This window comes from Suncus etruscus, chromosome 4 (genome assembly GCF_024139225.1).
Source record: "Suncus etruscus isolate mSunEtr1 chromosome 4, mSunEtr1.pri.cur, whole genome shotgun sequence".
Classification (NCBI taxonomy): domain Eukaryota; kingdom Metazoa; phylum Chordata; class Mammalia; order Eulipotyphla; family Soricidae; genus Suncus; species Suncus etruscus.
Window position 1 is genome coordinate 23,714,851 of NC_064851.1, and position 24,852 is coordinate 23,739,702.

The 24,852-nt window shown below is 39.1% G+C and overlaps 1 protein-coding gene and 2 non-coding genes across 4 annotated transcripts in view; 2 read left to right on the plus strand and 1 right to left on the minus strand.

The window, feature by feature from the left end:
* PRDM2 (PR/SET domain 2) overlaps window positions 1-24,852 on the minus strand; it is a 131,258-nt gene that overhangs the window by 36,774 nt on the left and 69,632 nt on the right. For both annotated transcript variants that reach the window (XM_049771955.1, XM_049771954.1), the window contains 2 exons: window positions 8,083-8,193; window positions 2,545-6,889 (listed from right to left, as the gene is read on the minus strand). In XM_049771955.1, the coding sequence (XP_049627912.1) occupies window positions 2,545-6,889; window positions 8,083-8,193 (4,456 nt within the window). The remainder of the gene's footprint in view (window positions 1-2,544; window positions 6,890-8,082; window positions 8,194-24,852) is intronic.
* LOC126008260 (U6 spliceosomal RNA) lies at window positions 9,274-9,380 on the plus strand. Its single transcript, XR_007495600.1, has one exon. It is a non-coding gene; the product is annotated as a U6 spliceosomal RNA (small nuclear RNA).
* LOC126007355 (U6 spliceosomal RNA) lies at window positions 14,618-14,724 on the plus strand. Its single transcript, XR_007494935.1, has one exon. It is a non-coding gene; the product is annotated as a U6 spliceosomal RNA (small nuclear RNA).

Consider the following 24,852-nt stretch of genomic DNA (forward strand, 5'->3'; position numbering starts at 1 on the left):
GTAATACAACAAACATGCAATAAGGATGAGGTGAGTGCTGTGGGCCACCTACGGATGAACCACTATGCTTTAGTTTCCCTGAGGTTAGGCATCTGGTCTTACAACAAAATCATTACAAGGTACCAAAACTATAACAAACTCGTGTCTAAATACATATTGGTCTTACTGAATATCTGTTTAATCCTCAAAAATACTTTATAGGTTTACAGTCACTGGGAAGTGGACCTTATCTGTGTATGAAGGATATATACAAATCCTTAAGATGTGACCACAGTACACTTCCAGGGGCTCAAACACAAGAGGAGCAACTATTAGACGCTTGCTGCTATCCTCTACCAGGTAGAATACCCAAATTTTCTGGTCTGATTCTTCAGTGTTTCCTTTTAGGAAATAATTGCCTTCCATCAGTATAATCCTCTTGTTAGACATCATAGAAAGCAATATAATAAAAATTAACTAGAGCCAAAAATAAAGACCATTTTATTAGGCACTTGGTATGTTGCAATCTTAAGAAATTTTCTAAAAGGGAACAGTATGAAGGTTTACTAAAATTCATATTTATAATTAGTTTTAAATTTCACTTGTCATACCAGTATTATCCCTGTATGGGATCCAGTATAAAGCGATTCAGGTCTATAGATGAAAGGAAATATACATAATGCATTTGAAAGCATCAATCAATAACCTTGCAGGCACTTCCTAGTCCAATTTGAAAATGATATTCTGGTTCTTAAGGAACAAGCAACTCAAAAAAGCAGTTCAACAATGTCCTGTCATTGTGAAACTCTCAGAACACAGAGTGAGTGCAAGCAGGTTGAACTGCTACAAGCAAGGGTTTTTTTTTTTTAACAGGAAAGGATTTTTGACAGTTGATAAACAGGTGCTTATTTTCAGCAGGGATAAATGCCAAGACTGCCGCATATGCATACACCATGCTCAAAGACAAAATCCTGAACAAAATCTAGAACAATGAATTTTATAATAATAATAACTGCTCCTTTATTCCTGTAGTAAATCACTCCAATCAGTCTTGGCTAATGATTCTTCATGTCATCTTTCTTCTTTAGTCCTGAGTTTAGGGCACCCCAGCACCAAAAACTCTAGCTTATCAATGGTGCAGTGACAAAGGCACCTTTGAGCACTCATGATCCCTTTTCAAGAGAAGACCCTCCTCTGTCGTTAACTATAAGTTCGTGTGCTCTGGATACAAAATATGTTTCAGACACTGAAAATTACAGCAAAGAAAGTCCAGTTAGGCATCTTATTTTGGAAGAATGAAAGAACTGAACTTTTAACTAAAATCTTACAGCAGAAATTATTTGATAAAAATTAATTTTACATGTGATCAATCTGTAGGCATTATTTAAGTAAAAGCAGAATTCCAAGTGTCTACACCAATTTATTTAAGTATCTTGGAAAGTTTGAGAAATCATGTGAGAAAAGTAATTCTCTTGTCCTGTGTTGCTGCTGTTTTACTCTATCACTAAAAATAGTTCTTTATAGAGAACAAAATAGTTCTTCATATAGAAAACAGAAAAAATAGTCATCTCAAACCTAAGGTGGATTCTCTTATCACTGCAGGGGGAAAGAAAGACACTGACAATTGATGTGCCCTGATTACCACATGTATCTGGCCTCACTGTGGGATTCCAAGCACACTCTCTCCTACTCTTCTGTTCCTCTGGGCGCTGAAGAAAGGAGAGGGGAGGGGTATAATGCATTTAAAAAGGAACACTGTCTTGTTTTAACCAGTCGCACAAGTTTCTTTTAATTAAGCCACAATGAAAAACAAAAAATGAGCAGTCTGTTTCTAAAACTTCATTAAGTCAAAGAAATATAAAACAGGATTGTAAGATATTTTAATTAACTAAATCTGTCACCTATTTTTTAACTTTTTTTTGGTTGTTATTTTATTTTGGGACCGCACCCGGTGACGCTCAGGGGCTACTCCTGGGTTGGCAGACCATATGGGACACGCCGGGGATCGAACCAAGGTCTGTCCTAGGTCAGCCGCGTGCAAGGCAAACACCATACCACTGCACTATCACTCCAGCCCTTAACTTTTTAATTCTTAAAAAAAAAATGTTGCAGTGCTGGAGACTGAATCCAGGTTTCATGCATACAAGGCATGAACTTGGTCACTAAGCCACACCCCCAGACTTTAATGACCCATCTTAAATGACCTATGATCTGGAAGTGGTCTAAGTGACACTGAATTACCTAAGATGCAAAGGAAGTTTCTTAGAATGACATCTAATACAGACAAGGTACTTTTAAAAGTTCTTCTATGCCTTCAAATTCATTGTACAATATAGAAATGGTGCCTTTTTGTGAGTCCTAGGTCTAAAATAAAGGCTGAATATCCTCTAACAGTGCTTAGTGCCCCTTCTTCATTCATGTCTGCAACTTAAGAAATAGCTAGTTCCTTTCCATGCTTATGTCAAAAAATAGACAGGAAAGAGAAAAAGCCACTGGGTAAGGAGTATTCAAACTCCCTACTCCCCAGCTCTTGAGCTCGCCTGTGCCCTGAAGACAGCAACTTACCTGAAGTCCTTCAACTCTTGCCTGCCACTGCCATCCTCCCTTCTGTTCTCACTTGGGTCAGTAGCAGCAGCCAGCTGTAAGCTTCGGGTGATTGGCCCTCCACTCCGCTCTCTAGACTTCACATTGAAGCGGTCTGTTCTTTTCTTACTGGCCAAAGTAGATTTGCTTTGTAAGACAGCTTTGTTTTTCTGCACTCTCACATGCAGGGTACGAGATGTCTTGTTCGAGAGCTGAGCAGAATGATTCTTGGCCACAGCTTTGGGTTTTTTCACCTCAACATGGGTTATTTTGGCCATTCTTATTGGGCTAGAGTTCCTTAGAGAGGAGCTTTGTTTTTTGGACTTAACTGAAGCTGCAAATTTCACATTCTGCTTGGACCTGAAGGATGAGGAAGGCAGTGGGACTTGTGTGGGGCCTGAGCTTCGGGCCCTGGTCTTGCCCAAAGGCGCTTGCATGCTCTGCATTTTAATCTCTGCATCTGCTGTCCTTCTGCGATGGCTATTGTTTTTGTCAGTATTTGCAGATGAGGAGTGTCCGCCTTTCTTGGATGTATGAGCAACTTTTTTTTTGGAAGGAGACAGAGGTTTTTTGGGACAGCTGAAGGCAGCATGTTTATTCAGACTACCGATATACGTGAACTCTCTATTGCAGTAAGGGCAGATGTGTGAGGACACTGAAGATGCGTTTTTTAAGTCTGCCTTCTGCTTTGCAGATTTGTTTTTTTGAAGGATTGCCTTCTGTACAAGTTGATTTTTTTTCTTCAATGCATTTAATTTGAGCTTATTTGAAGACATTTTGCTGAGTTCAACACTAAAGTTCAATCGCTTGGGTTGTCCCATTCGCCGGAAGGCATTTTTCCCAGAGTTATCTAAAACCACCACACCATTTTTGGGTTGTACAGTTTGTTTCAACGGCACAGGGTTTTTCTTAGGCGTGTACCTTTTCTTATCACTAGCAGAAGCACATGCCAGGATGTGTTTATGTAATTCTGGCATATTGTCCACACCTTTTCCACACTTAGTGCAGCGAATGGCAGTAGTAAAAGTCTGTGGAATATTATGGGTGGTGAAATTTGTGGCTGTCACACCAATACCCATGGGGTTTCGGTGATGATACTGAAATGGAGGTGGTTTAAAGCTTGGGTAATGTTGATTGAGACCCAATCGAACATCTGGATCTTTTGTTTTTATTCCAGAGGCCATTATTTTTATGGTTGTATAAAGCTCTTCGGAAGAATCATTTAAATCTTCTTCTTCTTCTTTAGATGCTTCTAAAGGATCTTCTGGCAAACTCTGCATATGCTCTACATGGGCTTTGCTGGGATCTGTGAAGTTCTGGGGCCTCAGGGTACCACTTTCAAATTCATGATGCGTGCACACCTTGTCCGGGTGAAGATCTCGCTGGTGTTGCTGTAAATTGCATAAGAATGCAAATTCCTTTTTACAAACTGAACACACAAAGATATTCCCAACTCCATGAAGCAAAAATCGATGTTCTGACAAAGCCGTTTTAGCTTTAAAGAGCTGCACACAGAATTCACATTTGAAGGGCCATTCTTCAGCATGAACTGATAAATGTTTGGTTAGATCTTTAATGGAAAGAAAAGGTGATTCACAGACATTGCAGACAAAGTTTTTATTGAATGTTTCTTGAACAATGTCCTGCTCAGCTGCAGATTGAGGTTCCTCCCTGGGTTTCAGATCTTCATTCTCCAACTCTTCCTGCTTGAAAGATATCACAGGGAGAGAAGCTTCAAGATTATCCCCAGACGAAACAACAGATGACACTGCTGAAAGAGGAGGTGGTGAAGGGGAAGAAGATGATGAAGAAAATGAAGAGGAGGAGGAAGATGAAGAAAGCGTGGGAGGACCTGGTGAAGTAGCAGGCAACAGTGGCTCCACAGAAGGAATGGGAGATGGCGAGGGAGACACTGTAGGGGAGAGAATCGGAAGTGGAGATTGCGCAGCGGCATTTGAGAGAGGTGAAGGGCACAGCTGAGGAGAGGCACTAGAAGAGGAAGCTGGAGGAGGTATAGTAGGGAGGAGCGGAGGTGGTGGTGTGGCAACAGTTAGTACTGGAGGACAGGGAGGGGGTGAGGAGGGATTTGTTGGAATCAAGAGAGGAGGCAGTTGCCCAGAAGAGAGGGACGGCGATGTCTGCAAGGCAGTTGATGATGGAGAAACATCAGGTGGGGACGTAGTTGCAGGGGCAGGTGAAGCAGTATCAATACCACCTGCAGGGTCTGGCTGCGGATCTAGGGATTTACAAGGACTCGGGCTCCTGGTCACATCTGGAGTACTTTCTACAGGTAAGTCAATGCCATTATATTCATTGAGAAGAACCTTCTGTAGCATGCAGGTGGTTGGTTTCTTTTTCTTTACCACACTGCAAGGTGGCTGCACCAGATGGTTTTCTTTGAATTCCTTTCCTTCCAAATCACTACAAGGTTTTTTATGCACGCTAAGATCTAATACCGATTCCCACTGAACAAGGGTCTTGCTTGTACCCTCAGTCTTCTGTTTTACACCACTAGATAAATCCAGGGGCTGTTGGTTGCACACATTGCTAAAAGAACTGACTTTATATTCTTCAAAGCATGGTGGGCTCACAGTTTCTCTCTCCTCTCTCCCAGACAAGCTCCATGCTGGTGAGCTGCTATGACTTTCTAACTTGGGTTTTTTGGAACTCAGAACTGTCTCAGTCCATGCTGCTTTACCATCACTTTGCTTTCCAAAGTCTCGAAGGGCAGGACTATGCTGCGGAGAACTGGGAGGAGAGCTGGTCCGTCGCTTAAACCTACTGGAGGTCACAGGTAGCATGGATGCAGGTGCTGAGACACACACAGGACCTAATTTAGGTATTTCAGTCGCTGAAATCCCAGCAGGAGTTATCTTATCCTGGGTCTGAAGAAGTTGCTTGAGCTTTGATGACAGATACACACTTTTCTCTTTGTGGAAAGACGCTGCTTCTGTTGTTGATATGCTAAGAGGAAGACTTATGGAGCATGAGGGTGTTACAGGATCAGACTCCGTTTCGGTTTTAATTTGCGGCAATGCAGGAGGACTTGCAGTTCTCCTTTTCTTGGACTCGCTGTTTGTGCTGGTGGAAGGCTCCTTAGGAGGATCATCTACTACAGGAACTTGTGTGGTTTTTATACCTGGAGTAATTTCCATGGTCACTGGGGTAAGTAGGCAATTGATACCATATAGTTCTGCTGAATTGGATTCCATCTCAATCACATCACAGTTACTAGTGCTGCTGCTAGTCTGAATTTTACCATCAATATAGTAATTTAAGTTTTCAGAGATATTGCTAGAAATATCCATGATATACACATCATCTGCTTCCCCATCCTCTTCGGGTTCTGTGCTTGGGACATAGACATTTTGGGAAGGCTGGGCCTGCTCCACAGGAGGTTGTGGCTCTTCAAGGAGACCTCCTTTTCGCCGTACACCTTTGGGAATCAGGTGACGCTCATGAACTCGACGCTGATGTCGTCTCATATTAGTATGAGTCCCAAATACCTTTTTACAGTATTTGCATGGATGAAGCTCTTTAACTTCTCCGTTCTCTTCTACAACAGAAGAATTTAATGTTTCTTGGGACACTTTCTCTGAATTCAAGATCAGACAGTCTTGCCCAAGAGGAGGAGGATTTGCTTCGTCTTGTGGAGAACCACCATCTCCAGATACTTTGCCATCAGGCGGGTCTTCTGAAGACTGTAGTGTTAGGCTGGGCTTTCTCTTTAGGCCCGCTTCATGGCGACGCTCATGCCTCCTCCTGTTAATTTGCGTGCCAAATGCTTTCCCACAGTACTTGCATTTGAAAGCATGATTGATGGTAGATATATGGATATGCATGTGACGTTCTAGTCCCTGCTTGGTAGTAAACTTTCTTTCACAATGTTGACATGGAAACATAAATGTCTCAAATACATCACCATTGGCCTCTTCTTTAGTTTTGGGAATTTTGATAGCAGGTGATACTTCCGGAGAGTCTTCAAGAGTTTCTTTTGTAGTACTTTTTGGTTCTTCTAGTAAATCTTCTAACTTCTCATCACACCGTATTTCTAGTTCTTTTACAGAACAGTCATTTGGCATGTCTACTTCTTCTTCGCCCTCTTCTTCCATCTCCTCATCTTCTTCCTCCTCTTCCTCCTCTTCTTCCTCCAAATCATTCACCTCACAGTTTGTGGCTTCTAGCTTCTCATCTGGTTGTGTCTGTGATTCACAGGTAGGGGGAGGGATTACTGGCTCTGGAAGCACATCCTGAATAACCACCTCTTGAGGAATTTCTGTTTGCCCAACTGCTGAAGCTGTGGGCTTCTCATCCTCCTCTTTAGGATCTGGGAAGCACAGAAGCAAAGGATAGCAATGAGGGCAAACGCTAGCCACAACAAGGTTACACGATCAATTACCGGCATTATTTCTTATTCACACTGAAAAGGTATATGGATGATAATGGCTGATATTTTTCTCATCTATAAAATCATACTAGATATGAACTGACTGATGTGAGGCCTTCATTCAACAAGACTTTTAAAAAAAATTTGCTATGTAAAAGTATATTGGGCAGTGAGAAAATATGTGTAAGTGCTGACAAGGTACTTTCATTCTTTTCAGAGTTTTCACATGTATAATACTTTTTTTTTATTTATAGACACTAGAGCATTTAAAACTGTTAGAGAAATTAATAACTCAATTTCAGGAAAGTACTTATGAAATCCAATTCCTCATGACTCCAAACTAATTCTCAGAATCATGTAATCAGAACTTTTCAAGTAAAATAAACTTTAGAGATAAAATATTTAGGCCCCATCGATTTATGAAGAACTTACAAATACAGAAAATCTGGTCACTTCTCAGTCCTCTGGACAAAAAAGAAACCCAGGTGAACCCAGTATCATTCAGATACAAGGCAGACAAGTGGTAAGAACAGATGTCACTTGTGAAGTGAGAGCAAAACAAAAGCCTAAAGAAAATGATGCAAACAATTATCTGGGAAGGAAGTCATCTGAACAGTGGACATATAAATATACATCATAATATATAAATGTGTGTGCATGCTTGTGCGTGTGTGTGTGTGTAGTGGGTGATTTGAGAGACTTCAATGAGAAATGTTTGTGTCTTTGAACTAAAAATAATACTTAGAATCTAAGATTGGCCAAGGTTACCTACAAAATGAATAACAGAAGTAATATGCAAAGATCAGTGATAAACCTGCAATAGAGCACTCCAGAACCTTATTATAGCCTGCCAGATTTTGGAGGTTTCGTACTTAATTATTTATAAATGTAATGAGACAGTGAGTTTAGTTTTGACTAGGAAGTAATCTCACTTTAACAAGATCTGTTATTTTTTGAAGGGCAGATGGGATATGGAAGGCCCTGTTAATGTGTTAAATTTAGGCAGTCTTTTGCTATTACTATTGAACCATTTCTAGTTCTTGGATGATTCTCTTAAAGACAATAGAAGGCAACACACAAAGGTAAACTGGTATCACACACACAAGTCACACAAGTCCAACCTCCAAGCTCACCTTCTGCAGAATCTCTCATATTCACAGAGGTAAAATATGGCTCGTCTGTCTTCAGTTCTATATTTTCTGTTTTGTTTCCTTTGTTTTTATTTTCCTGGGATTTTTTCTTTCCTGAAACACAAGACATTTATGTATCGTCATTTCTTCATTAATTCATTCACTTGCTTGCTAAATAATCATATTTCTTGAAGGAAATATTAATTTAAAAAACTATTCTAAGTAGTTAATACTTCAGATTCCTGAAAAAGATGATTAATATGAAGATATTTTATGAAGAAAATAATAAACCCATAAATATACAAAAATATCATGACCCTATTTCATCTTCATGCCTATAATAGCTATTAACCTAATATACATTATTCTCTAGAAAAATTAATACTAAAATAGTAGAACCAAGTTTCAATATCGGATAATTAATAGGAACTGGCACAAGTCTGGTTATTCATAAGAGGCACAAGAAAAATAAATCAGTATGATATAAGGCAATCTTTAAGATCTGATTATCAAGGATTAAAGAGATAGTACAGTGGGTAGGGCGATTGTCTTACACATGGTCACCACCTCATTTGGTCCCTCAAGAGTAATCCCTGACAACAGAGCCAAGAGTAAGCCCTGAGCACCTCTGAGTGTGGCCCCAAAACCAAAAAAAAGGAGAAAAAAAAAACAAAAACTAATGATCTAGAACTGCCAAGTTACAAATATAAAAAGAGACTTGGCTGAAACAAAAAAGAATACACATGTACAGTGGCTCAAATATGAAATGCAGAATAATAATAAATAATTCACTATCAGCAGAAATGGTTCTAAAGATCAGGAAGGATTGCTCTAGGTCTAGTACAATTCAGTATTCCATTAACAATTCAAAGGATAGAATTCAAAAACCACTAATTGGCATTCTGAGTGATCATCTAAGTCAGGGGTTTCAAACTCAATTTACCTGGGGGCCGCAGGAGGCAAAGTCAGGGTGATTCTTGAGTGCAAAGTCAGTAGTAAGCCTTGAACATTGGGGGGTGTGACCCAAACAACCAAAACAAAACTAAACAAAAAAAGATTCCTCTAGGGCAGGGGCCACAAAATGTTGTACGGAGGGCTGCAAATGGCCCATGGGCCGCGAGTTTGAGACCCCTGATCTAAGTTCATAAGATTAAAATGCAACACATTCCTGACCAAATGAAAACAATGAACTATGTGCTCGCTTCGGCAGCACATATACTAAAATTGGAACGATACAGAGATGATTAGCATGGCCCCTGCGCAAGGATGACACGCAAATTCGTGAAGCATTCCATATTTTTAAAAAAAGAAAAAAGAAAGAAAACAATGAACTAGTGTCACCAAGATTCTTTACAGACTTATTAATACTGAAACTTAGAAAATTTCATCTCTTTAGGATTTAAGCAGATTTACAAGCCATTCCTTTCCATATTTTAAATGGCTAACTTCCTTATTCCCATTTTTCAGATTTAGACAGTTCTTATTCATTTCCCTCATATCTTCTGTTTTGCAATACTCCCATTCAGGATCCATTATCTCCAGGAGCTAGTCTGCTTTTTATCCAAAATAGGGACTACTGCAAAGAAGCATTAACTAACCATAATAAAGTCAACAAATGAAATGAGGTCAGATACATAAACTCTAACTTTAAGGTTGTAATAAGGCTAGTGAGAAAGTATGCAGGCAGGGCATCTGCCTTACAAATGGCTGCCCCAGGTTTGATCACAAGCACTCACTCTATGTGGTCCCCAACCCACTAGGAGTTATACCTGGTACAAACCTGGAGTAAGTCCTGGGAATCTCCCTGAATGACCCAAAAACTGACAAAGATAAAAATAAATAAATAAGAGCCCAGAGAGATAGCACAGCAGTGTTTGCCTTGCAAGCAGCCAATCCAGGACCAAAAGTGGTTGGTTCGAATCCCAGTGTCCCACATGGTCCCCCGTGCCTGCCAGGAGCTATTTCTGAGCAGACAGCCAGGAGTAACTCCTGAGCATCGCTGGGTGTGGCCCAAAAACAAACAAACAAACAAACAAAAAAATAAATAAATAAAAACATCAATTACAATAAGACTATGAATTTTAAAGATTATAAACAGATTTTGTTAAATATTTAAGAGATGCAACAAGAAAGAGTATAAAAGAGCAAATTGTTAGCTTTAAAGAGCAATTTCCAAAAAAAACCACCTTAAGTCCTTAATTCTAAAACCTGTGGAAAAAACGATGCTCTCTTCAACTATTTAACACATCCCTCAGTTACCTGCTTCCAAAGGCAGTTATAATGGAATTTAGGAGACAAGCATGCACTTGATTGGAACCATATTTTGATGGGAACAGAAGTTGAGATCTGCAGGACAAAGCTTATTCACATTTTCAGGTACAAAGTCAATAAACCAATCCTCTCAGAAAGAATCAGAGTATTACTATACCATTTAATGCATTAAAAAAAAATCAGGAACTAGAGCAATAGCACAGCGGAAGGGTGTTTGCCTTGCATGCGGCTGACCCAGGAGGGACCTGGGTTCGATCCCCGGTGTCCCATATGGTCCCCCAGCCAGGAGCAATTTCTGAGCGCATAGCCAAAAGTAACTCCCTGAGCATCACCGGGTGTGACCCAAAAACCAAAAACCAAAAAAAAAAAAAAAAAAAAACAAAAACATTTAATTTTATCTTTTGTAAATTTAACAGCACTTAGCTTAATTTTAATTCTTCTTTATTGTGCTATCTTTGGGCCATAATCAGCAGTACTCCTTAATGCTTGCGCCACTGCTCCGGCCCTTGAAAATATTTTTAAAATTTAAAAGGCATGATTTAAGGCCAGGGCTTTCCTTGTACATGGCTGACTTAGGTACAATCCCCAGCATCCCATATGGTCCCCCACCCCATGCCCCTCTTCCACAAACCCAGGAGCTCAGAGCTAGGAGTAACCTCTGAGCAAATAAAACAAAACCTCCCAACAAAATCAACCCCCCATGATCTACAAAATGATAAATAATAAGTTATTTTAGGCATTCAAAGTTCCAACATTCCAACATCAATCCTACCACCAATGTGACCTTTCCTTAAACACCCACACCTACCCCCTTAGCAGGTACAAATTTATTTCATATTATTTGTTTCAACAAAATGGCAAATAGAATTATCATAAAATAGACCAATAAAAGTTAATCTTTGATAAATCTCATAATGGTGTCCACTAAAGTCACCGTCTTGAGGATTTACTAAAATGGTTGGTGCTGCGTGAGCTTTTTGTGTTACTGTTTTCACTCACTGAGTTGGCAGGCTTTTATACAATTTTCCCATCAAATCTGCCGTGCTCCTACTGGGTTGTTAGTACTGTAAAATAATGGAAGTACCAAGTCGCCACAGATGCCACTTTATTTTCCAGGAGCTGTGGAGCTGGGCCATTTTAATGTTGGAGGATATTGGGTGTGACATGTGCACGAATTCCATTCTTTGGAAGGAGAATAAGCCATTAGAAGTATCAAGAGTTTGCACTCCATTAGCGGGAGAGATAGCATGGAGGTAAGGTGTTTGTCTTGCATGCAGAAGGATGGTGGTTCGAATCCCAGCATCCCATATGGTCCCCCAAGCCTGCCAGTAGCGATTTCTGAGCGTTGAGCCAGGAGTAATCCCTGAGTGCTGCCAGGTATGACCCAAAAACCAAACCAAAAAAAAAAAAAAAAAAAGAGTTTGCAGCTTAGAGGTTTACCTACTTGGAAAGATTTAGCAGTTTTTACCCTCAATCATTATTAACGCATTACTCAAAAAGCAAATCATACAAAAAGAAAAAATAAAACAAGCAAATTAGCCTATATGTAAATATTAAATCTCTACATTATAGCAAAGGATAATTTGCATACTATTCATTAATATGAAGCCAAAAGGAATCATTTATGTTTCTAGGGCCAGAAGCTGGTATGCTAATAGGGAATATGCCTAGTATGCACCCAACAGAGTCTCAATTCCTGGCACTAAAATGTTCCCCAAGGGCTCCCAAAGAAGGTGCCTCCAGCTAAGCTGGAGTGCTCCAGATATCCCTGATACTTCAAACAAGGCCTTTTACTGAACAATTTGCCCAGGAGGCCAAGAATGTGTTGGGTCTCCAAGCAATACTTGGAAGCCTCCTTTCCCCACCTCCCTCCAAAAAAACAGGTAACTAAATGTGGAATTACTATATTAAAATATTTTACTCTCTACTCTAGAAAACATTAGGATACCTTGCTTCTTCAAACATAACTAGTAGAAAATTTCCTAACAGCAGGAAATTAAGTAGCATCCCTGGTCCCCACCTGCCAGGAGACACTATCTCCTACCTACCCCTCTAGCTGTGACCAACAAAAAATCTCCAAAAAAGATCAATGTAAGCAGGCAGCTCAAGATCTCAGGCTAATATAACATGGTCGGCAGAACCCTCTGCAGTCAACATATTTAAATTTGTCAAGTATCTGAATAATAATAGTAAACCATTTCTAAAAGCTAAGGAATATAACAATTAAATACACTTATGACAAAAATAAATATCAACTTTTGATGGAACAGAAATAATTTATTTGTTTGCAGTACCTGAAATCAACCTAGAGTTTCAAGCAAGAACTATATTACTGGATGGGACTTAAGTGATAGCATGGCGGGTAGGGTGTATGCCTTGCATGCGGCTGACCAGGGTCTGATCCACGACATCCCATATGGTCCCCCACGCCTGCCAGGAATGATTTATGAAGCGCGGAGCCAGGAATAATTCCTCTGAGTGATCGGGTATCACATAGACACACACACACACACACACACACACACACACACACACACTCACACACACACACACACACACACACACACAAAATATCCTATCACTAAGGTTCGAGCGATAGTACAGTGGGTATATCATTTGCCTTGCCACTCTGGCCACCCTCAGTTCAATCCCAGGCACCCCATTAAATCTCCCAAGTTCTATAAAGAGTAATCTGCATACAGAATCAGAAATAAGTCCTGACACCATTGGTGTCCCCCCAGAAAAAAAAGTTCTATTATTGAGTTACAATCCTGGCTCTGATTTTTTTCAATCATAATTAAAACCATATACAACTTAGTTACTCCCCATTAGACTGAAGGCTAAACATAAGATTATAGAAACCATATGCTATTTTTGCAAGGTAAGGAAAATTCAGTTATTTATTAACTGAATTAACAATTATATTAATTCAACTGGAAACAACTCTAAGGGATTAATCAGTTTATGGAAAAAGCAGAAATTAGACAGAATGCTCTAAGTTTAGGTATTTCTGGTTAGGTATAAAGACAAATCTTTCAATAATAGGCCATAGAACCTGATACATTTTCTTTTCTTAAACCAGTTTTTCCCCGTCAGAAACTTAGAATTCTGTTCTATACATATCAAACTAAATAAAGGGGGAGGGGGAAATCCCTAAAAACCCAAATCACTCATAAATGACTCATATTGGGGGGGGGGGGGGGCTTGTCAGTTTCCATATGGCAGGTGATTCCAGAAGCTGGTGAGCAGAGCACACTGGGAGCCTGGTAAGCACACATGTGCACTTACCATTAGATTCCTGCAGGATCCTACATAGAGGCTATTGCCAGCTTCAGGCTCCACTTGGTCTAAACAAGAAAGATACAGGAATGAAATACAGGAAAGTGAAATGGAAACAATGGTGTAAGGACAGAACAAAACTATATATATAAAAGGAAAAGAAATACACAAACGATGGAATAAAAAAGCAAGGAAAGGAGGCAAAGGAGATACTTCTAATGCATCAAAGTTCTCAGACACTCAAAATTAACCTTTAATAACTATGTTCCTTAGTTTATCTAAGAATGTAGTTGTATAGCTATACTTAGGCCTGTGTCACACAGAAAGTGTTACAGAATTAATGCTCTTAGCATCTAAGAACCATTCTGCAAATTATTCCTAAGAACTCTGAATCCGTGTCTCAACCAACAAAGACCCAAAGACTAGAGAAGTTATTGTGATATGGCTCAATTAGCTGTATTCAGAGTCAAAACTTTAAGATGAGGCTAATACAGCTTAAAGTATGTTTAAGACTAATGATGGCATACTTAAAAGTATTTTATTTGGGGCCTGAGCGGTGGTGCAGTGGTAGGGTGTTTGCTTTGCACACTGCTGACCTAGGACAGACCACGGTTCAATCTCCCAGCATCCCATATGGTCCCCCAAGCCACGAGCGATTTCTGAGCACATAGCCAGGAGTAACCCCTGAGCGTCACCAGGTGTGGCCCAAAAACAAACGAACAAAAAGTATTTTATTCTTCACAAAAAATTTTCTTGGTTTCAAAGGTAATTTTATAAATGACAGACTTTTCACCTGAGTTTCTAGCAAAATACATTGAAGTGGAATGTATTTTTCCTCTCACCATTTCAGTTTTATCTTATGTCAGATACAAGTTATCTATCCTTAGGACAGAATTTCAATTTTAACAAAGTAAGATTCATTATTAAATACCATCCACAAAACTATATTTTCCAATTAAACAGCTAACATTAAAGAAATCCAACAGTAGTGCTCGCTTCGGCAGCATATATACTAAAATTGAAATGATATAGAGAAGACTAGCATGGCGCCTGCGCAAGGATGACACACAAATTCGTGAAGCGTTCCATATTTAAAAAAAAAAAGAAAGAAATCTAACAGTCATAAGAAGCTGCCTTTTTAAAAACTGTAGACTGTTTAGAATTATTTCACTGATGCCTGGAACCTCAAAAGCAAATTAAAATTGCCTAAAACATCACTCGAATAATTTAATCTAGGTTTGGAACAAATTCCTATTCTAATAAACTAGACAAACACTAGGGAACTCTAAAATCATATTTCACTTAAAAATGTTAAGGCAGGGCGCCAGAGCAATAGCACAGCAGTAGGGCGTTTGCCTTGCACACAGCTAACCCAGGACGGACCTGGGTTCTTTCCCCAACATCCCATATCATCCCCCAAACCAGGAGCAATTTCTGAGTGCATAGCCAGGAGTAACTCCTCAGCGTCACCTGGTGTGGCTCAAAACAAGCAAACAAACAAACAAGTTAAGGCAAGAGCTAGAGATAGTATAGTGGATAGAAGGATTTGACTTGCACAAGGCCAATTCATATTATGGATTAGACCCCAGCATCCTATGTGGTCTCCCCCACCCCCAAGTGTCACCAGGAGTAATTTTTGAGTGCTGAGTCAAGAGTTACCCAAGAATAGGCGGGTAAGGCCCAAAATACCCTGTCCCCAGTTTGTTTGAAATTACATTAAAAATTCATTACAATGGTGAAAGCTCTATTTGGCGACACAATTCAATGAAATTTAGAACCATATTAGCGGCTATATCCACGTAACTTCCTCAGCGGGATGTTACACGACTCTGGCCTCCTTCTCAAGCAGTCTTTCATCCCTACTATTATTTACTTTTTTTTATACGTCAATTCTACTTTCCAAGTTACCTGACCTTGTAATTATTACAAAACCTAAACTTTCTTCATGCATTATTTGACCAAACTTTTTATTTCGGATTTAAACTGATGGATCTTGCATTTTTAAAATTCTTCCCCCGAGCCTTATGACTTTACTATGTAGAATCTCCTTTAATGGCCATTTTCCTGCAAAATCTTTTGCTGCTTCCAGTCTCTAAATAGAGAGTCCCAAGGCTGGCAAAACAGTACAGCAGATAGGACTCTTGCCTTACACATGGCCAACATAGCTTGGGCCTGACATCTCATATGGTCCCCCAGGCACTGCCAGAAGTAAGTCCTGAGTGCAAAGCCAGGAATACTCACTGTGCACTGTGGTGTGACCCAAAAACCAAATAATTAAGAAGGTCCCTCAAGAGTTAATCTGAATATTATAACCATGCTTTCATAGAGGTTAAAGAAATCCTTCAACATATGATTCAGCAAACATACATTTTAGGAAATAGGATAATCAGGGAACAATGGAATTAATCAGCTATATTAAAAGGTTAATAGTGCGAACAGCAAGATTTTGGAAACAAGAAATTTTAATAAAAAATAACCTTTAAAAAATGTGTGCACCATAAACTTTAAACTCACCTCTTGAGATTTTCTCATTACCCAAACTGCCTAAAATCTCACAGCAAGTTTGTAGCCAAACTGGGACTTTTATTCTATCTAACTTACTATGTGCTAGTCGTGCTAGTCGCCTGACATATATCAACCTTTATAAAAGAACAGAGCCAGAAAGAGTATAGCAGGCACTGTGTTTGTAATTCCTCCAGGAGTGATTCCTGAGCAGGAAGCCAGGAGTAAGCCCTGAGCACCATCCTAATATTTTTAAGTCAAAAAGGTTAACAAATTAATCATAAATAGTCATAATATACTTTTTTCTGTTTTGAAAGGCAAGGATTATGTTTCTTGAATTGGCTGGTGTGGCACAACATTAGCACTCAGGATATCTGGGTTAGAGGGAAGTCAGTTCCAAAATAAGATGAAAAGATCAACTTGGGAAGAAAAAGTTAATTTTTAATTACTTCTTTTAAGCTTAAACATATGTATAATCAAGATATCCAAGAGGGGCTGAAGCGGTGGCACTAAAGCTGGGGCGTCTGCCTTGCCCGTGCTAGCCTAGGACGAACCGCAGTTCCCCCAAGCCAGGAGCGATTTCTGAGCGCATAGCCAGAAGTAACCCCTGAGTGTCACTGAGTGTGTAACCCCTGAGTGTCACTGAGTGTGGCCCAAAAACCAAAAAAAAAAAAAAAAAAAAAAAAAAGATATCCAACAGAACAGGTGAGGAAAAGCATTCAATGGATGCTGACAGTCATTATTTAAAGGGCAGCCAAGATGTGCTTGAAAGGAGGGTGCAGATGCCTCCACAATCCATTTCAGTTTCACTTCTGGTGGTGTTTACAGGGTTTGCTGCTGATGTGATGGAAACGCTAGAAACATTTAAAAAAATTTTCCACAAGCAATGATAAGTCTGTTTCAATACCCTTTATGTAGTATGTATACATGCAAAGAAAGACAATGACTTGGAAGTCATCCTTAGAGATGACTAACAAGGAAAGTGCAAAGGCCCAAGTAAAGACCAGTGTCTCCAAATTTCAACCAGAGGCTCTACAAGGTCAGCAGAGTTACACTATTGTGTATCTATTGGATGATCAGAAGAAGCTGATCAGCCAAGGAAAATAAGCCCCAGAGGTCCACTGTGAATCTGTTAAAATCAGTAAGTTATTTTAACAGTAGTTTTTGATGAAAGTAATGTGCTATCCATTTTCTATAGATCTTTACACCTTTAGAATAACTTTGATATCCGCCAGGTAGTAATAAAAACTCGTTAAGTTCCATGGATACAATTCAAAGACTTTTTATGTAGTTTAATATATCAAGAGCTGTCTATACTCTTGGAAGAAAATCATAAAAACAATAAAATCTCTGGAGCTGAAGCTATAGCACAGTTGGTAGGGAGTTTGCCTTACATGTGGCAGACTGGAGTTTCATCCCCAGCATCCCATATGGCCCTCCGAGCCAGCCAAGAGTGATTTCTGAGAGCAGAGCCAGGAATAACCCCCTCAGCGTGACTTGATATGGTTCAAAGCCCCCAAATAAATAAATACATAAAAAATATTTATTGATTGATTGATTTTTGGGCCACATCTAGCTGTGCTCAGAAATCACTCCTGATATTCTCAGGAGTGCTGGGAATCGAACCCGGCTCTGCCCCAGGTCTGTCATGTGCAAAGCAAATACTCTACCACTGTGCTATTACTCCAGCCCTCAAATATATAAAAAATATTTTAAGTTGTTTATGGATTCATAAATCAGGACATTAGGTTTGACTTTTGACAAAAACAATAAAAAAGTTCTAAATTTTTCAGAGCCACAGATCATAGCATACATTCCTAAAATGCTTGCACCCAGACAAGGGGTGCATAGTCTTAGCTGCTCTAGAAGGTCCCAGCTCCCCAAATCTGCTGTTTCAATTTTAAGATAAGACAACAGCAAAGAGCAAATCTGAAGGAAGTTTTAAATTTTTCCCCAAAATGGCTCTTAATGATTTTAGATGGATAATTCCAAATATTACAAAATGCTCATAAAACAAACTGGTAAATTAAAATTAAGCCTCTTACCTATTTTGTTTTAGAATTATTTTAGTTTCTCATAGGTTCTCATAGATTTTCTTTACTTTTCTAGACTCTATTTTTTCAGGGGAAGAACTACGATTCAAAATTCTTACATTCTTACTGAAAGTGAACAAGCATCTGCAAAGTAAAGAACTTAGCCACTCATACTCAGTACAGGTGTCAGTCCCCAGTGGCCAAACAAACCAAAATTGGGAGCAGGGAGAGAGGCAGTGAGCTGTAGTGCTTGGCAACTCCCTGAAACAAGGGAAGGTCACACCCCAGAGAATTGGTTATTCTCAGCATAAGGGGTTTTCCCCCACCAAAGATCTCTGATCAACTGTACTATATCCTGATGAATTAACAAGGTTTAATTAAAAACTACTTTCAGAAATCAAAACAAAATCTGGATATAAAATACTTCTGTAGGACTTTATAGCTTTCTGGTGTTTGGGGGGAGGGGGGAAGGGCCACTGCACCTGGCAGTACTCAGTGCTTTTGACTCTGAGCTCAGAGATCATTCTTGGCAAGCAAGGAGACTATATAGGTATTGGGGATTGTACCAGGGTCAGCTGAATGAAAAGCAAATGCCCTACCCACTGTACTGACTCTCTGATCTCTCACTTATTTTCTGTTTACAGAAGGATAAGCCATATCACTAATACTATCTATCAGACTATAGTGCAAATTCAAATACATTTATAAACTGAAGAGATTTTCAAATTTAGAATTCAGTTTATAATTTATAAGCTAAAAATATTAAGACACTGGCAAATGTCTCTCCATGACATGATTACTGATGAATTATACTGACAGTTTCTTAATAGATTGTTTTTCTAAATAAACATTTGGTTAGAGATAAAAAAAATGATTAAAATCTACTTACAAAATATTTTTTTTTTTTTTTTTGGTTTTTGGGCCACACCCTGTGACGCTCAGGGGTTACTCCTGGCTATGCGCTCAGAAGTTGCTCCTGGCTTCTTGGGGGACCATATGGGACGCCGGGGGATCGAACCGCGGTCCGTCCTAAGCTAGCGCAAGCAAGGCAGGAACCTTACCTCCAGCGCCACCGCCCGGCCCCTACTTACAAAATATTAAGACCTTACCTTTCTACCTTGCCTGCAAAATAATCAAATATTTCTCTATTCTCCAGCTCTCACCTGTATACCCCAAAGTATGTGCCCAGAAAAATAAAAATTAACTCCAGAAACCCCAAATCCATAGCAATGAAGGTTTATAAGTTATTTTATTTTTAAAAAACTTTATTGATTGATTGATTGGCTGGTTGGTTTCTAGGCCACACTCAGTGGCACTCCTGGCTCAGCAACCAGAAATCACCCCTGGCAGGCTGGGGTATCATATGAAATGCCGGGAATCAGAATCAAACCAGGTCCCTCCTGGTCCCCTCCCAGGTCTCCCTACTGCTGTGCTATCTCTCTGGCCTCTATAAGTTATTTTAAACAGTCACTAGATTACTACAATTAGGGAATTTTGCTGTGCAAATCCTCAATTCTTCCTCCTATGCTTCACATACATAAAACAATAAATTAATGTGTCCTCCTTTAGAACTACACACCCCCAGAATTCTTTTTCTTATCTCACAGCACTTGATTATAACCTTCATTATTTAACTTAAAAACAAAACAAAACAAAACAAAAAAAAACTACCTTAAGCACTAAGACCAAGACTCTTACAGGTCAATCGGTCAATGTTTGGGCAGGCAATTGTGATAATTATAGAATATTCTTCATCATTCTTCAGTATTAATTTTGTACTTCCTACAAAGCAAAAATCAGGCAATGGAATTTATATGACATTTTAGTAGATATTTTTAATGCATGTATGAAAATAAAAATTTTGGACAGAGAAATAAATGGGAAAGCACATGCCTAGCAAAGTGCAAGGGCAGGTATTTGTTCTCCTGCACTGCATTTCTCCCCCAGCACTGCTAGGTAGCCTCTGTGCACCACCCTGTCGAAGTATTACCAGGGGAAGTTCTTGCATGTAAAACAAAACAAAAAGAAAATTTGTAAATTAAAAATCACTTGGCTCTACATTGGAAAGGGGCACTTTCATTTTTGGCATCTATCTCTCTCCCTCTGACTTATTTTACTCAGCATAATAGATTTCCATGTACATCCATGTACAGGAAAATTTCATGACTTCATCTCTCCTGACTGCTGCACAATACTCCATTGTGTATATATACCATAGTTTCTTTAGCCATTCATCTGTTGAAGGGCATCTTGGTTGTTTCCAGAATGTGGCTATTGTAAATAGTATAGCAATGAATATCAGTGTGAGCAAAGGATTTTTGTATTGTATTTTTGTGTTCCTTATATCCCTAGGAGTGGTATAGCTGGATCATATGGGAGCCCAATTTCCAGATTTTGGACGAATCTCCATTTGCTTTCCATAAAGGTTGGGCTATATTATATCTTAATATTCCCTTTCACTAGTCATTGTGTCTACCTGAATCTACAAGCTGGCACATCATGGTTCTAACTAAAAAACATTTGGATCTCTAAGGGCTTATGCTTGCAGAGGTAGCTTATTATGGGCCAGCACAAATTCTCACACTCAACTGAAAATTAACACAGATGTCTTTTAGAATTAAGAAGCAAAGACAGGATTGGAGAGAAAGTACAGCTCGAGGATACTTGCGTAGCATCTGATCAATCTAGTTTTAATCTCTAGTAGCCCATATGGTCCCCCAATCTTGGTCAGGAATAATTCTTGAGTGCAGAGCCAGAAGTAATCCCTGAATATTGACAGGTGTGGCCCCCAAAATACCAAGAAGGACAACATATAACTAAAATACATTCATCTCAGTTATTTATCTTTTATAATATAAATCATATTTAAGTTCAATTCCAGATTTTTACAGATTTCCACCAAAAATTTAAAAATTCTACTAGCCTATTTTACTTCTTTCAGATATTCTCTAACCAATATCAGAATACTGTTCAATGAAGCCCAAGTAATCTGACTGAATTACAATCTATCCTGAAATATAATTTATTTTCTGCATATATATACAAACACACAATAGATTTTTTTTTTTTTTTGGTGTTTGGGCCACACCCAGCGGTGCTCAGGGGTTACTCCTGGCTGTCTGCTCAGAAATAGCTCCTGGCAGGCACGGGGAACCATATGGGACACCGGGATTCGAACCAACCACCTTTGGTCCTGGATCGGCTGCTTGCAAGGCAAACGCTGCTGTGCTATCTCTCCGGGCCCAATAGATGTAATATATACACAAACACACACAAATACACACACACAGGTGCGCACACACAGCTAGAATGGTATCTGTCCCTATAAGATAAAAGAGGAAGAAACCAGGCAGGAGTAGAAGGCAGGGCCCAGGAAGGTAGAGTAAGATGGAGATAGGAGAAGAAGCAATAATAAAATGGAAATAGCCACCTAAGCCACTATTGCCAGCAGGGAAAGCTCCAAGCCAGATTTCTCCTCCACAGTGCAACTATGCCTCTTCCGTTTTCTGGAGCTATCCACAAGATTCTTCTCAAAGTGACTGTGGTCCTCAAACTATGGCCCGTGGGCCACATATTGTATTTGTATCTGTTTTGTTTCTTCATTGCAAAATAAGATATATGCAGTATGCATAAGAATTAGTTCATATAAGTTTTGTTTTTACTATAGTCAGACCCTCCAATGGTCTGAGGAACAGTGAACTGGCCCCCTGTTTAAAAAGTTTGAGGACCCCTACAAGATCTGGTTAATTCAGGTGGTAGGGCCACAGATTCAAAGTAATCTTCTAGAAACACTAAATTTCTCAGTGCTAATCTCTAAGGATTATCCCATTTTGCCCTGGAACCAAAACCACATCTATCTCTTGCCAATACAGGGATAACACAATGTCCCCAGGGAATAAAAAGGAAGGGTTCACAAAGGGCTGGGATTTGAAGCACAGCTGTGTCTTCCAGGCAAGGGTCAGGGTTAGGAGAAAGGTCCTGCTCTCAATCCAGTGACTATTTCACCTGCTCCAATAAATTCTCCAGCACCCCGCCAAATTATACAACTTCGTTGCTAAGAAGTGACCCCAAGTAAAATAAGATACTGGACTGGAGCCAGTCCCTTATTCTCTGCAGTAATGTTAAGAGAGTGCTCTGAATAAAATAGGTCCTGGAATTAAGCCTGGCCCTCACAGGACAGAAGATCACAACACAAACTATATTGCAGTTCTTGAGCCATAATTCAATTAAAAATAAATTAATTAAATCAACAGATTAATTTCCATCTGTTAAGGACAGGAGGAAACAAACCAGCTACATACATACTGGTCACAACAAACAGCCTGATACCAGGGAGAAGAAAGTGAGACAATGCTCCTAAAGAACAGTGCACAGTACCTAGCACAGACTCAGTAAATGGAATCAATTGTAAGAATTACCACAGCAGGTTCTATAAACAAATAGAAACCTTAGGCCTACCAATCTAAATCATTAGAATATGTTTTTTTCACTAAAAGAATGCATTCTGTTCCACTAACAATGCCAAATTTATAAGGTTACTTTGTTCATTTTCCTACTTTGATTAGCATCCCAACCAGATACTTAAATTAAATGCACAAGTCTAATGAGGACATAAGTTTAATTGAGGCGGTTTGGGGGGGGGGCGTATTTCTGAGTGAACAGAATCCCTAGCAACCCACCAATTTTATTGCTTGTTTGAGTTTTAGAATTAAACACACTAGTTCCCCTTAGTAGATTATAACCCTCCAGTGAGGAGCCCTCAGATCACTTAGACTCAAAGTCTTATTAGGTAAAATCCTCAGGCTACTCTCCCTAACTGGTGGCAAAAAGACAAGGCACCAGTTTTGGAAGGACTCTTTTTATTACAAAATCAAGTTGTTAGTTTGAGCAAACTTGCAGAGCAACAGAAGTGTTCCTGAATGACCTGAAACCCTTAGTACCCTCAATAAAAAATCATGCAGATCATAAGGGTATTTGCTCCTTAAAACAGATATAATCAACCCAATTAGGTTCTCTTTTAAAAACAGGCTTCCCTTTTCTCCTGATTTCACATGCAAAAAACTGTAAAATCAGATTTCCTTATCTGGCAGAAACAAACATAAATGTGCATACAGTTACTTTCAAGGCTAGCTGGGAATTTGATATCTAAGAAAATGGTACCCACATAAAATTTGGTTGACAATGTAACGAAGTCATAAATTGCTTGGTCCACAACAGTAAGATAAAGTAAGAAAAAACAGCAATAAACTCTACATTTTGGGAATAAGGCAATACGAAGAAATGGCTATAAATGCTCAGGCATCTGCAAAAACACAAATTCTAAGAGCTATCTCTATCTAATCCACCCATTTATGGGACCACAGATGTCCCAATTTAAGAACTAGTGAAATTAATTCCTTTTAAGACAGAAGGAAGTCTCTAGCCCCATAATATCTAGCTAAAGATCCAAAAAAGTCCTTTACAATTATCTAGTTTACAATCTACTTATCTTCTTTACAAACTCATAAGTCACCAAAGCAAAATACAACAATTTTGAAAGAGCATGTTAAAAAAATATTGGAGCTATTGCCTTTTTAAAACCTCAAAGTGCCTTGAGATGAATAAGCCAAAGAACAGGCATACTATATTGTGGTCATTTTCTTCATGCCTACCAATTGCGATGTAAAGAACCAGGAAAGAACCAATGTCAGTAAACCAAGCATGTGTGTATGAGGCTACTACATAAGGTCTTATCACTATTTTATAGATTTTATAGGTAAACAGATGAGGTAGATTAACCAACCCATCAAAGTCACAGTGCTATTAAGGAGACAGGGTGCTGGGATTTGATCTTATCTCTGGAAGTCCTATATTCCAGCATGCATCATCAAGTTCACATATTGTACAACTCCCAGCAAAGTATGTACAGTGAGGTCAGCAACATTTCCGTTCCCTATACCACATGCGCAATCATTTTAATACTCACTGTAGTCTGTTCATTTGCAAAGGAAAGTCCCTATCTAGGTGTATTTAATGTGAAAGCAACCCAAACAGTATACTTTATGCATTGAATAGTGTACAAATAGAAATCTAAGTTGGGGGTCAAAGAGGAAAAGTACAGGGATGGTGTTAAGGAGCTTAACTTTAACTTGCATTTAGGTGACCCTGGTTCTAACCCTGGCAACATGTATGGTACCCAAGTACTTAGGGTCCCTCCTAAGCACAGTTCAGAGCTCTTCTAGATGTGCAAAAATAACCCAAATCTAAACAAAAACAGAAACTGAAGTTGGAAAAATGGGTAAAAAAACATAACCATGAAAACGGAGTTTACCAGTCCCATATACATTTTAACAAGTGTTTATGGGATTTAGACAATAGTATCTGGCTGAAACGAAATAGGATCAGAAGAGTTTAGTTAAGCATGACTTTTCCTTGATGTAGTTTTCTACTGTACTGCAACTAACACTGAATTTATCTTGACATATGAGAAGTAATTTACACTTTTTTATAAATTGAATTCCGTATTATTCTGATGAAATAAAAAAAATGCTAGTAGGTATTAAACTTAACACTCAAATTTAATCCTTTAATCCCATACGTCTATGACCACACCTAGAAGCTAAGATTGTTCCTGTGATAATACATTTAGCAGCCAACAAAACTAATACAAGCTGATTTGAAATCTAAATCTTTGTTCAAAATTTGAGTC